The sequence below is a fragment of the Balaenoptera ricei genome, chromosome 21 (assembly GCF_028023285.1).
Source record: "Balaenoptera ricei isolate mBalRic1 chromosome 21, mBalRic1.hap2, whole genome shotgun sequence".
Taxonomy (NCBI): domain Eukaryota; kingdom Metazoa; phylum Chordata; class Mammalia; order Artiodactyla; family Balaenopteridae; genus Balaenoptera; species Balaenoptera ricei.
In genome coordinates, this window is record NC_082659.1 from 35649718 (window position 1) to 35663231 (window position 13514).

Here is a 13514-nt window from a genome sequence, read left to right on the forward strand (position 1 = left end):
CGGTCTTTCCCCTCCCCGTCATCTCCCCTCAAATAATAGTTTCAAACACCAATAAGGAGAACTTCAGCAAGGAAAATCTAGACTGCTCAGAATCCTAACAAAACTGCATGTGAGAGAAACCAAGAACAACCTGTACTGACTTTGGCATAAAATAGGCATAACCTGAAACTGTGTCAACTGTACACATAAGGTGACAGGTGACCTTCCAAAGACTGCCAGCCCAGCAGGGACCCCTCTCAGCCAGGGGCTGCTGTGTACCCACTGCCAAGATGAGCCATATGAATAACTTCTTTGGAGAATATAGGAAGTATACCTAATTATTCGAATGTGCTAAATTTTAGCAACCTCTGGTTTTGACAACCTGTCAAATATAAACAGAATTTATTAGGTCTGAAACACAGAAGATGTGCTTCCAGTTACTTATTTTAATCAAATGGTTTTTGGATTAGTAATGAATCAATAATCATGAACTGTCAGGAACACGCATTCTCATGAAATGAACAAATACCTGAACTCCTAAAAACGCCATCACGATGGAGTTGATGGTCCCCAGGATGCCTTCTGGGTCGTAGGCCACCTCGGTGTGATACAGCACCTGACAGGGCAGGACAAGAAGGCGGGACTCACCCAAGGATCGCAAAAAGCACACAACAACTCGCAGACAAAACGCAAACTTGGCTACACCCCAGTATTCAACATTTTTGGTTTTGCTGCAGAAATTCACTGCTAACTTATGGGGATGACGGGCAGAATACTTCTGGCCAAGAAAGTGTGTGGCATGTGACACTCTGGAAGGGAACACAGACGTGAGCCCTGGCGCAGTGCAGCCGCCTGGACCTCAGGCGGCCCGGGAGACCGTGCTGGGCCCTGTGGCTGTGACACTACGCGTCCCTAACCAGCTTCAAACACCACACGTGACACCTTCTAATTTTCAGCTTTACTCTTTGCGGCCAACCCTACTGTAACACCGACAGCTTCCTTTCTTCTTTTAAGGCAAATAACGATTAAAAAAATACCTTTGTATTATTTCATTATAAAAGAAATCGTTATTGTAGAAACGGCAGAAATTTGGAACCAGTCATTGCAGTGGGTGCTGGAAGGCACCGCCCAGCTATCCGGCCCCCGCCCGCCCGTCCCACCCCTTTTGCAACGAAAGCATCCACTCCCCCCGCTGCTAGACGTATTCATGGCCCAAAGCTCTCAGCCGCTTCTGGATTTGTCCCTGAAGAGAGCTGCCCCTCAGGAGTCGCCCCCTGGCCAGGCCATCACATCCCACCAGGGATGTCTAGGGCCTGGTCCCTCACTCCACTGAGAACAACCCTGAGGGGCCGCCCCAGCCCCCAGGAGACCAGCGGGGGCCTGCGTGTGGCTGTCCCCACTGCCCCGTCCTGCTTCCTCCAGCCCCACACGTGCTGATCCCAAAAGCACTGGCTGACAGACCTCCCGCACGGGGAGCTGTCCCCATACCTGAGATGTACAAGAAAGCACCTTGCTGCACACCTGACACCAGGCAGTCTCACTTCAACAGCCAAAGAAACGTCTACACGCCGCCCACAACCAACATTAAACTCAAGTCTGTGAAGTCAGCCAACTTTTCAAATAAAACTTCGCTCCACCCTAGTCTATTTCATGCACACAGTTCGGAGTTGGCTCTTTCCCGTCCTTCCCCTCAGCGTCTGGTTCCAAGTCGGAGCCGCGCTCACTCACAGCCGAGGAAGGATGCTGGTAGAGGTGATGGCCTCCCAGGAGCAGGCGGTCAATGTAGCCGGCAGCGCCTCCCGTGCAATTCGGGTACTTGCCCCAGTCTCCGAGGCCCCCGGGGCCCAGATAGCCGCTGGGGAAGCGAGAACATGCACTTCACCCACCAGACTTAGGAGCGGGGGGATGTACACTGGTGACGTGCGTGCCCACAGAGAGCCGCAAACACCCACCAGCCTGACGACCCCGGGGCGCCATGCACGTCCACTGCGGGGCCCCTGACTCGCCGGCTGCCCGAGGGGTGAGGCGGGGGCCCAACGTCCGTCCCACCGACCCTGGAAAACCTCACGGAGACACGCCTCTGGACACGTGCCCAAACCCCCTCCCACACAAGGGGAGAAGAGAGAGAGAGGAAGGGAGGTCCCAGTGTGGGAAATCCGACAGCTGTAACCCAGGGGCTCGGACTTGGCAAAAAGGGGTTTCCCGCAGGGCTGGCTCACGTAGGGCATCCGGGAACAGGTAAGAAGAAGGTCAAGGCCAGCCAAACACCTTCCAGCATCAGGACGAAGAGCCACTGGGGCCAGCTGGATGTGATATCCAGCAGAGAAAAGCAGCTTCTCTCCTGCAGGGGCAGGGCATAAAAAACGTGAACTAAAAGCAAGTGGAATGGGAAACAATACACAGTCCAGTACATGTACTCAGAAAATTCTCTGTGACGCTCCTCTTGGCCTTTATGGTAGTAACAAAAAATAGACGCGTGTTTATTCCATATGTGGTATGTGGTCTAGATGCTTCATCTCTATGATATAGCACAGTAAAATGCCAGTTAAGAAGAAATCAGTGGACAATTCCACTCCTATACCCGAGATCTGAAAAGAGATGTTCGTACAAAAACTTGTACACAAATGGACATAGAATCATAATGCATAATAGCCAGAAAGTGAAAACAAGTCAAATATCCATCACCTGATGACTGGATACAAAATGTGGTACATTCATAAAATGGAGTATTATTCAGAAGTAAAAAAGAATCAAGTGTTGATGGTATAACATGGATAAACCTCAAAAAATATTCTGCTAAATGAGAGAAGCCAGACACAAAAAGCCACATATTCTATAACTCCATTTCTATGACATGTCCAGAACAGGCAGATCTATAGACAGAGAGTAGATTAGGGGTTGCCTAGGGCTGGGGGGATCTGGGGTTGGAGAGTGGCTGGTAGTGAGGACAGGGTGTTTTGGGGGATAATGAAATTGTTCTAGAATTAGACAGTGGTGACGACTGCACAACTCTGTGAATATACTAAATATCCCTCAATTTTACGCCTCAAATGTGTAAGCTTTATGGTATGTGAATTATATCTCAATAAAGCTATTATTTTAAAAAGAAATAAAGGGACTTCCCTGGTGGCGCAGTGGTTAAGAATCCGCCTGCTAATGCAGGGGACACGGGTTCGAGCCCTGGTCCGGGAAGATCCCACGTGCCACGGAGCAACTAAGCCTGTGCGCCACAACTACTGAGCCTGTGCTCTAGAGCCTACGAGCCACAACTACTGAGCCCGCCCGCGTGCCACAGCTACTGAAGTCTGCGTGCCTAGAGCCCGTGCTCCGCAACAAGAGAAGCCACCGCAATGAGAAGCCTGTGCACCGCAACGAAGAGTAACCCCCTTCACTGCAACTAGAGAAAGCCTGCGCGCAGCAATGAAGACCCAACACAGCCAAAAATGAATAAATTAAATTAAATTAAAAGAAAGAAATACAGCTATATTTTTAAAACGGAAAATAAAATTTAAGCTTTTGGAGCTCTTCTGGTTGAAGGAAGGAGAGGTGCAGCCCACCACTCCTGGTGTCCCCCCAGCCCTGGGCTCCACTGTGGGACCTGGACGAGCCTTGCAGACCCTCCGGTCCCCCACAGCCAGCAAGGTCAGGTTCACATGTGCACGTGCAGCCCCCGCGTGCCTTCCGTAGTCTACAGCAGAGGGCACGGGTGCGCCAGCGGGGGCCGGGGGGCGCGGTGCGAAGGAGTGAAGTGTAAATGCGCTCCAAGCACATACAACCGAGGGATCGTTACAAGAAAAACCAAGAGAACCTGAGATTCAGTGGTGAATTTGCTAGTTACCCACATAGGAAGGAGCTGGACAACCAATACAGCTTTATTAACTTACTGTGAAGTAGGACCCCAAATGGAAGGATTGAAACATTTCCACCTGAAGTTTTACTTCCATTGGGGGAAAAAAAATAGCTGTCATCTGAGTAAACTCAACTCAGCCATTTATAATAAGACAGGAAGTAATTATAAAAGAGGTGAGATGCTCACATACTTCTTACAAAGAAGAAACAGGAAGCAGCCCAGGGCGGAACTGTCATCTCCTGGCCTGACCTTGGCACTGTCCAAGTCAAACCTCTGCAGCATGTGTATAGACACTGAAATGTTCTGTGAGGTTTTTGTGTGTCTTTACCACCAGGAAATTGAAAAACTGGCAGTAATTCCCCCAAGAGGCTGGACCAGCCAACTAGAAGATGGTAATGTTATTTAACGCCATCACATTCATTTGATTAATGGAAACTGAAATATGTGTGAAGAGGGTAGATCTCATGTTACGTGTTTTTTACCACAATTAAAAAAAAAAGATATAAAGACTAAATAAAAATAACTAATTGAAGAGAAAAATGAATGTTTTTGACTGAGTTAAAGAGTCTTGTAGTATCTGGTACTGCACTCAAAACTAAAGAAAGTTCTAGCACCTAAACAGGGACCTCTCCCCCTTCTTTAATGCAGGGTTTCTCACCGAGGTGCAGATCTCAGGCACGGGCTTGGCAAAGAGCAGCTCCAACACGGCGACCACAAAGTAGGTGCCCCCGAGCCGCTGGAGCACGCCGGGGATGCGCACCTTCTCCCAGGACACTGCGGGACGCACAGGGTACAGGGGTGTCAGCCAGCACTGCTCACTTCACCCCAAGACGACACCACTGTTTCCTGAGGGGGGAGACAGACTTCCATTGCACCAGAGGAAGTTAAGCTCTTGGAGATGGAAACACACGTGGTCAAGGGCCTGGCTCACACACGGCAGTGAGGCTGGGCTAAGAGCAAGGGTCCGGCTCGGTGTGGGGATAAAGTGCAGACGCCCTCGGCCCTGAAGCCACGCCCCGCCCCGCCCCGGCCATTCCCATCAGGAGTGTGGATTCAAATCACATCCAGCAGGAACCTGCAGACCCAGTGCAGGCCGCGGACTGTCCCTGCCCTGCAGGCTACGTGACTGTATCACTGCCCGAGGGTAACCCTGTAAGAACCCCCGCAGTGTGTCCTCCTGGGAGCAGCGGCCCTCTGTTGGGTGATCCATCGAATGGACTTTTCTGTGACACCTTCCCTTAGGAGCCCACCTCCTCCCGTTGCCTGAAGCCTTAGTGCTTCTTGCCTGAGGGGTTCACCTGGCACCTGCCTGGATAAGTACGTCTTCTTTCTGCTAATGACACCGTAAGCCCCTTGAGGACGGTGGCCGCTGCCCTCCCTGGTTCCGACACTGGTCCCCAGAACAGGGCTCACATCCTTCCCTCAGCTTTTCTGTCCCTCTCACGCCACTCAGTGACAGAGATGTCATACCTTTCCCGCAGCCCGGGAGCATTCAGGTGATGGCAAGGTGGACCCTTGAACAACAGCCTTACTGTGAAAGCTGATGAAACCAAAGCAGCAGGAGGGCGGCTCTGAGAACCAATGGCCTGGTCTGGCCCCTGCTCTGCCCTTCACTACACACGGACACAGAACCTCACTCTCCCGGCCCCAGGGTCTTCCTTTGTACAGAAGGGTTTGAGTGGACTTGGTGGCACCTCCCAGGCCTAAAATTCCAAGAGAGTAATAATAATAATGCCCTAAGTCATACAAGCATTAGATATACTTTTCTAGTAACTGTTCTTTTTGCAGGTACATGAGATGGAGAAACTGCACTTCTTTCAAATTATAACACATCGTTTCCCTATTTCAACCTGAATACATTCTAACAGAGGGAAAAAAATACTTACGTGGACCAAGGCAATAATTGGGGTTCACGATGACAATTCCTATACAGATTAACAGGAAACTCCTCCATGCAATTTTCCCCAGCAATCTGAATTTGGAACATCCCCGCTGCAGAACGGAAGTCATTGACAGAAAGATCGAAGATCCCATAATAAACACAAACCTAAAAAAACAACAGCTATTACTAGGTGGCCACTTCCAACTTTTTTTGTCTCTATGTCATTAGTATTTTATAACCAAATATGTAAGAGAAGCAACACGTGATTTTTGAAAGAAACCGACGATTGAAACCACTTCCGGTTTAGTGGTGGAGAAGAATCAGAATGTTGGGCTGGAAGGACTGTGCACCTTCTCATCCTGTCTTACGGGGAGATCCTTCGGGACTCACTGCAGCTTCCATGGACAAGCCTCCCATCAAAGACAGACAAACCACTAGGTATAAAATAAGCTACAAGGATGTATTGTACAACATAAGGAATACCAATATTTCATAATAACTATAAATGGAGTGTACCCTTTAAAAACTGTGAATCCCTATATTGTACACCTGTAACTTATATAATGTTGTACATCAACTATACGTCAATTAAAACAAAAGGAACTCCTCCCCCACTCAGATAAACCTGAGTTCACATTAGCAGTGAAACACTGGGGACCAAAGACACAAACCAGTGGCTGGTCCTGCCTATAAATGATGGAGGCAAGTCGCTCAAAGCATCTCAGCAAAGACACAAAAGCCACGTTGTGCAGGGGCCAGAGTCCCTCAACAGGGGAATGCTCCGGGCAGAGCGGGGTACTCCACTATTATTTTATTCTATTTTATTTTATTTTTTTATTTGGTTGTTATTTATGGCTGCATTGGGTCTTCGTTGCTGCGCACGGGCTTTCTCTGGTTGTGGCGAGCGGGAGCTACTCTTCGTTGCGGAGCGCGGGCTTCTCATTGCAGTGACTTCTCTTGTTGCGGAGCATGGGCTCTAGGCACATAGGCTTCAGTAGTTGTGGCTCACGGGCTATAGAGTGCAGGCTCAGTAGTTGTGGCGCAGGGGCTTAGTTGCTCCATGGCATGTGGGATCTTCCCGGACCAGGGCTTGAACCCGTGCCCCCTGCATTGGCAGGCGGGTTCTTAACCACTGCACCACCAGGGGAGTCCTCCACTATTATTTTAAAGTGTAACTTATTACTATCCTTAACTGCTACACACTTATCAGAATTCCCTGATACTGATATACTGCATACCTTTTAGGAACTAAGATGTTTAAATTTATTTTCAGGATTAGTGGAATATTCAGAATTTATGATTTCCTACGAGATTCCAGGAGCTTGTACATCATATCCACACTAATAAAATGTTCCCTCTGAAATCAGCAGTCTTTTATTCTCAAGTGTCTTAGATAAGCACGAGGCCAAGTGTCAGAATGATTCAGGAACCCGGCTTTCGGACGGAGCTCATCACGCCATCACCTGTGGGCAGCACAGGCCCGCAGCCTGGAACTCAAGGCTGGTGTTGGGAAGGTCCAGCATCCGCTGAAAACAAAACTTTGCAGATGGGCTACGAAGAGCGGATGGCGGACTGGCAACTCACCACGGGAACACAAGGTCAGCCACCGTCAGTCCTGCAGAAGAACACAAGCACGACAGTGAGGAAAGGACCTGGAACGTCGGTGCTCCCCGACCCGGGACGGCTTCCATCTCACACTGACGGGGCGAGTCCTGGGAAAACCTTGTGAAGCAGCACCGAGCTCCCTGGACTCTGCGGCCAGGGGCCAGCCCGGGCGCTACCTGAGAGCACCCCTGCTGTGGCAGCACCACAGAGAAGTACACGGACAATCTGTGATCTTAGGCAGATCTTACTCAAAACCCATCCTAGACCACCCCCCAGCCAGATTCACAGCCACTATTCAGCACCACTCCGGCCACCCCCAGCTCCACGTCACCCCCAGGAGGCCCACGAGTCTCGGGGCAGGACGCCCATGCGGCTGAGGTACACGGCACACCTAGAGGAGGACAAGGATCGTTGACAACATGATGGCAGCGAAGCATCTCGGAGCCAGAGCACATGAAAGGAAGAACAGAACTGAAGGCTGACAGGATGACCTAAGGGGCCTCTGTGGGGCTCACCTCTAGAACCCCTGGGGGACGCCGAGGAGCCCTCCTACCTGCGGCTCTCAGAGGGCCCGCGTCAGCAAGGCGACCTCTCGGCGGTGGCTTACCGTTCCAACTTGCATGCTTGAAGTACCAGTATCTCCCACCTCCGTAGTTCACGAAGACCATGAGGATGAGAGCGATCCTGCAAAGCCACAAAGATGTGCTCTCAGGGCCTGGGCATGTGACAAGGATGGCCCGGCTGCAGGACACAGGTGCCGTCATGATACAAGCAGACACTTAACGAGCAGGAAACTCCCACTTCTAACCATCACGGTTAGGACCCTGCGCTAAAGTCCTCTCTGCCAACACTTCCAACATGATGTCTGAAGAAAAACTTACACCAACACTGAACTGTGTAACTTGAAAACGGTGCAAAACATTCCCGATCACTCCACTTTATGCTAATTACTTAGATGTCTCAGGTTAAAGAACTGTAGTGGGAGGGGACAGTCTTCAGGGTCAAGCCCTGGGTCCCTCTCTCTTAGGAGCCACTGGACCTCAGGCGAGCCCCTCATCAGTTCTCTGTGAAGGAGGGACACCCCTGACCCGGGGACCATGGTCACCAAGATGGAGAGTAACATACATCACAGCACCTAAACGGCGCTTGAAATATCTTAGCACTTAATCAGTGTCAACTCCCGTCCACCTGTGGACATCTCCGAAAGGAAGAGGAATACAATAAAATAGATTCTGCATGTGCTGTTGTTTGCTGCTAATTTCTCAGAATGTGGGGGAAAAAAACGTTAGTATGTCAGTGGGTGATTTGTGGGCACTCTGGAGCCCAACTTACTCAACTCTGTGGCTCAATTTCTTTATCTGTGAAACAGGTGTATTATTAAAAGTATATACTTCATAGGATTGCTAAGAGATTAAAGAAATTAAGACAAATTGGAACAGTGATTGGCATACCATGAGGACTCAAAACTGTTAGCAGTGGTTACTATTAGTATCATTACTGTTATTACTGCCTGGCTTTGGATACACACACAGGAGCACTCAGAGCTCGGGAAGCTGGGTCAGAGTTATCAGGTTATCACTGGAGTTTGAAAGGCCTCAGTGGGAGAAACAGAAGACCTGACACCTAGATATTGCTTTTCAGCCATACAGTTTTAGCCTCTATTTTCAGAGTTTGGTCCTGGCCTTCGTTCTTTTCCCAGAACTGGAAAATAACAATTTACTGCAGGACTCTGTGGATTTGCTATCAGTTGACATCCGAGCTGCTGTGCGAATGGTGGAGGAGGCTGAGGGTTCCGTTTCCAGACTGGGGCACCGGCCCATCGGTCCAGGGCTGAGCGGACACGGGGCGCTCGGGCAGCTGCTCACACGTGTGAGTGGCTTTCTCAGCAGCACCTGTGCACCAGGGGAGGCGGGCTCCGGCCTCTCCCACAGCTGCTCTCCAGTGACACGTCACCCTGGCTCTCATGACAGTTTTCAACTCAGAAGAGGCTTTCGATTTCTCTTTAGGGCAGGAAATCCTTTCTAGCCTAGGGAGTAAAAGGTACGTGAAATGCCTCCCGCTGCAAGTGGGTGGACTTAGGAACGTGCCATCCGAGGCCACCTGTGCCCACGTGTCACCAGGGAGCCCACATACCCGCGGAACGTGTCCACGCAGCGGAGGCGCAGGGGGGTCGCCGACTGACGCCAGGCCTCTGGTGGGGGGTCGCCCGCCCTGCTCGGAGACCCCAGCTCCTGCCGGAAAAGAGGAGAAAAATGCAAACAGTTCATAACACAAAAGAGTAAACTACACTTTCCTGTGTTTTAGGGAAGAAATTAGCAGAGTGAAAGCCAAGGATCATTGTTCTGGATAATAGTTTAATTTGCTTTTGTAAAGACCCCACCTAGAGGTTAGGTTTTTCACTTTATTTGGTTTATGTGCCTCCTGCTGAGCTCTCGGTGGCCATGCTGATAAATGACCACAAAGGAGCAAGAGTACCAGCAAGTGTGTCCATAAGTGGACACAGATACGTCCATAATTAATCGATTAACACAGAATGTTTAATCATCACAGCAGGCCATCCCATGTATAGATTTAATACTGATGTCTCTCACTCTTTTGTCTTAATCTTGATACTCTCTACCTAAATGGATTGATTCAACAGTGCTGCCTGAAGAGTGAAAACCATCTCCACACCCAGCATCACAAAGCAGCTAAAGCTCCAGCCTCACAAAGACAGGGGGGCACCCTTCACGGGGCCAGCGAGGACTGCTGTTTACCAAGAAAGCAGGACACATGACCTGGCCTTGCACAGCATGAGATAATTAAGATTACTAAACAGCGGACTGTAAATCCGAATCTAGGAAAACACCTAAAGCACACACGATGCGTTTTAACAACTCACAGAATTGATGAGGCCATCAGTTTCCTGAGAGTTTATGGCTTTAGAAATCCAATCATGAAAGTCTTCCAAGCTGTAAATAAATAAAAGGCCTGGTTAATTTGTTTCCCTCGGCAGAATTTTCAAAATGGTATCATATTGAAAGGAAATTAATTTAAAGTTCACATTCTATACAAGTCAAAGAATTAAACATTTTAAAGTGTTTTAACGAAACGGAAGTAGAAATCCAAGTACTTTCAAATGCTTCACCCTGACAGCATGGTCTCCTGATCGATGAGACAGGAATAAAGACAGAGCTTTCGTTCAAGAGTGTTGTGAGGAAGATGGCGGGGTAGGAGGACGTGTACTCACTCCCTCCTGCGAGAGCACCGGAATCACAACTAACTGGTGAATAATCATCGACAGGAAGACACTGGAACTCACCAAAAAAAAACCCCACATCCAAAGACAAAGGAGAAGCCACAATGAGACGGTAGGAGGGGCGCAATCACAGTAAAATCAAATCCCATAACTGCTGGGTGGGTGACTTACAGACTGGAGAACACTTATACCACAGAAGTTCACCCACTGGAGTGAAGGTTCTGAGCCCCATGTCAGGCTTCCCAACCTGGGGGTCTGGCAAGAGGAGGAGGAATTCCTACAGAATCAGACTTTGAAGGCTAGCGGGATTTGACTGCAGGACTTCGACAGGACTGGGGGAAACAGAGACTCCACTCTTGGAGGGCACACACAAAGTAGTGTGCAAATGGGACCCAGAGGAAGGAGCAGTGACCCCATAGGAGACTGAACCAGACCTACCTGCTAGTGTTGGAGGGTCTCCTGCAGAGGCGGGAGGTGGCTGTGTCTCACCGTGAGGACAAGGGCACTGGCAGCAGAAGTTCTGGGAAGTACTCCTTGGCGTGAGCACTTCCAGAGTCCGCCATTAGCCCCACCAAAGAGCCCGGATAGGCTCCAGTGTTGGGTTGCCTCAGGCCAAACAACCAACAGGGAGGGAACCCAGCCCACCCATCAGCAGACAAGCAGATTAAAGTTTTACTGAGCTCTGCCCACCAGAGCAACACCCAGCTCTACCCACCACCAGTCCCTCCCATCAGGAAGCTTGCACAGGCCTCTTAGATAGCCTCATACACCAGAGGGCAGACAGCAGAAGCAAGAAGAACTACAATCCTGCACCCTGTGGAACAAAAACCACATTCACAAAAAGACAGATAAGATGAAAAGGCAGAGGGCTATGTACCAGATGAAGGAACAAGATAAAACCCCAGAAAAACAACTAAATGAAGTGGAGATAGGAAACCTTCCAGAAAAAGAATTCAGAATAATGATAGTGAAGATGATCCAGGACCTCCCAAAAAGAATGGAGGCAAAGATCAAGAAGATGCAAGAAATGTTTAACAAAGACCTAGAAGAATTAAAGAAAAACACCTAGAAGAATTAAAGAACAAACAGAGATGAACAATACAATAACTGAAATCAAAAATACACTAGAAGGGGTTTCCCTGATGGCGCAGTGGTTGAGAATCTGCCTGCCAATGCAGGGGACGCGGGTTCGAGCCCTGGTCTGGGAATATCCCACATGCCGTGGAGCGACTAGGCCCGTGAGCCACAACTACTGAGCCTGCACGTCTGGAGCCTGTGCTCCGCAACAAGAGAGGCCATGATAGTGAGAGGCCCGCGCACCGCAATGAAGAGTGGCCCCTGCTTGCCGCCAACTAGAGAAAGTCCTCGCACAGAAACAAAGACCCAACACAGCCAAAAATAAATAAATAAATAAATAAATAAATCTATATATTAAAAAAAAAAATACACTAGAAGGAATCAATGGCAGAATAACTGAGGCAGAGGAACAGATAAGTGACCTGGAAGACAGAATGGTGGAATTCACTGCCACAGAACAGAATAAAGAAAAAAGAATGAAAAAAAAAAAAAAAAAAGCCTAAGAGACCTCTGGGACAACATTAAACAGAACAACATTCGCATTATAGGGGTCCCAAAAGGAGAAGAGAGAGAGAAAGGACCAGAGAAAATATTTGAAGACATTATAGTCGAAAACTTCCCTAACGCGGGAAAGGAAATAGCCACCCAAGTCCAGGAAACGCAAAGAGCCCCAGGCAGGATAAACCCAAGGAGAAACACGCCGAGACACATAGTAATCAAACTATCAAAAATTAAAGACAAAGAAAAATTATTGAAAGCAACAAGGGAAAAATGACAAATAACATACAAGGGAACTCCCATAAGGTTAACAGCTGATTTCTCAGCAGAAACTCTACAAGCCAGAAGGGAGTGGCATGATATATTTAAAGTGATGAAAGGGAAGAACCTACAACCAAGATTACTCTACCTGGCAAGGATCTCATTCAGATTAGACAGAGAAATCAAAAGCTTTATAGACAAGCAAAAACTAAGAGAATTCAGCACCACCAAACCAGCTCTACAACAAATGCTAAAGGAACTTCTCTAAGTGGGAAACACAACAGAATAAAAGGACTTACAAAAACAAACCCATAACAACTAAGAAAATGGTAATAGGAACATACATATCAATAATTACCTTAAACGTGAATGGATTAAACGCTCCAACCAAAAGACACAGGCTCGCTGAATGGATAGAAAACCAAGACCCATATATATGCTGTCTACAAGACACCCACTACAGACCTAGGGACACATACAGACTGAAAGTGAGGGGATGGAAAAAGATAGTCCATGCAAATGGAAATCAAAAGAAAGCTGGAGCAGCAATTCTCATATCAGACAAAATAGACTTTAAAATAAAGACTGTTACAAGAGACAAGGAAGGACACTACCTAATGATCAAGGGATCGATCCAAGAAGAAGATAGAACAATTATAAATATATATGCACCCAACATAGGAGCACCTCAATACACAAGGCAACTGCTAACAGCTATGAAAGAGGAAATCGACAGTAACACAATCATAGTGGGGGACTTTAACACCTCACTTACACCAATGGACAGATGATCCAAACAGAAAATTAATATGGAAACACAAGCTTTAAATGACACAATAGACCAGACAGATTTAATTGGTATTTATAGGACATTCCATCCAAAAACAGCAGATTACACTTTCTTCTCAAGTGCACACGGAACATTTCCAGGATAGATCACACCTTGGGTCACTAATCAGGTCTCAGTAAATTTAAGAAAATTGACATCATATCAAGCATCTTTTCTGACCACAACGCTATGAGATTAGAAATCAATTACAGAACGCAGCGCACGAGCAGTGGCCACGGACGCGCGGTGGCGTGGTGCACAGGCGCCCCGGCCTGCAGGCGTCTCCAGCAGGCAC

At 48.4% G+C, this 13514-nt stretch overlaps 1 protein-coding gene across 4 annotated transcripts in view; it reads right to left on the reverse strand.

Annotated features, from left to right (window-relative positions):
- Window positions 1-13514, reverse strand: part of HGSNAT (heparan-alpha-glucosaminide N-acetyltransferase) — a 47085-nt gene that overhangs the window by 3002 nt on the left and 30569 nt on the right. For 3 of the 4 annotated variants that reach the window (XM_059909203.1, XM_059909205.1, XM_059909204.1), the window contains exons 6-14: window positions 10198-10267; window positions 9450-9547; window positions 7924-8000; window positions 7296-7326; window positions 5716-5876; window positions 4488-4603; window positions 2199-2320; window positions 1708-1834; window positions 509-595 (exon numbers count right to left, since the gene is read on the reverse strand). In XM_059909203.1, coding sequence (XP_059765186.1) covers window positions 509-595; window positions 1708-1834; window positions 2199-2320; window positions 4488-4603; window positions 5716-5876; window positions 7296-7326; window positions 7924-8000; window positions 9450-9547; window positions 10198-10267 — 889 coding nt within the window. The other variant, XM_059909206.1, reaches the window with a different exon arrangement.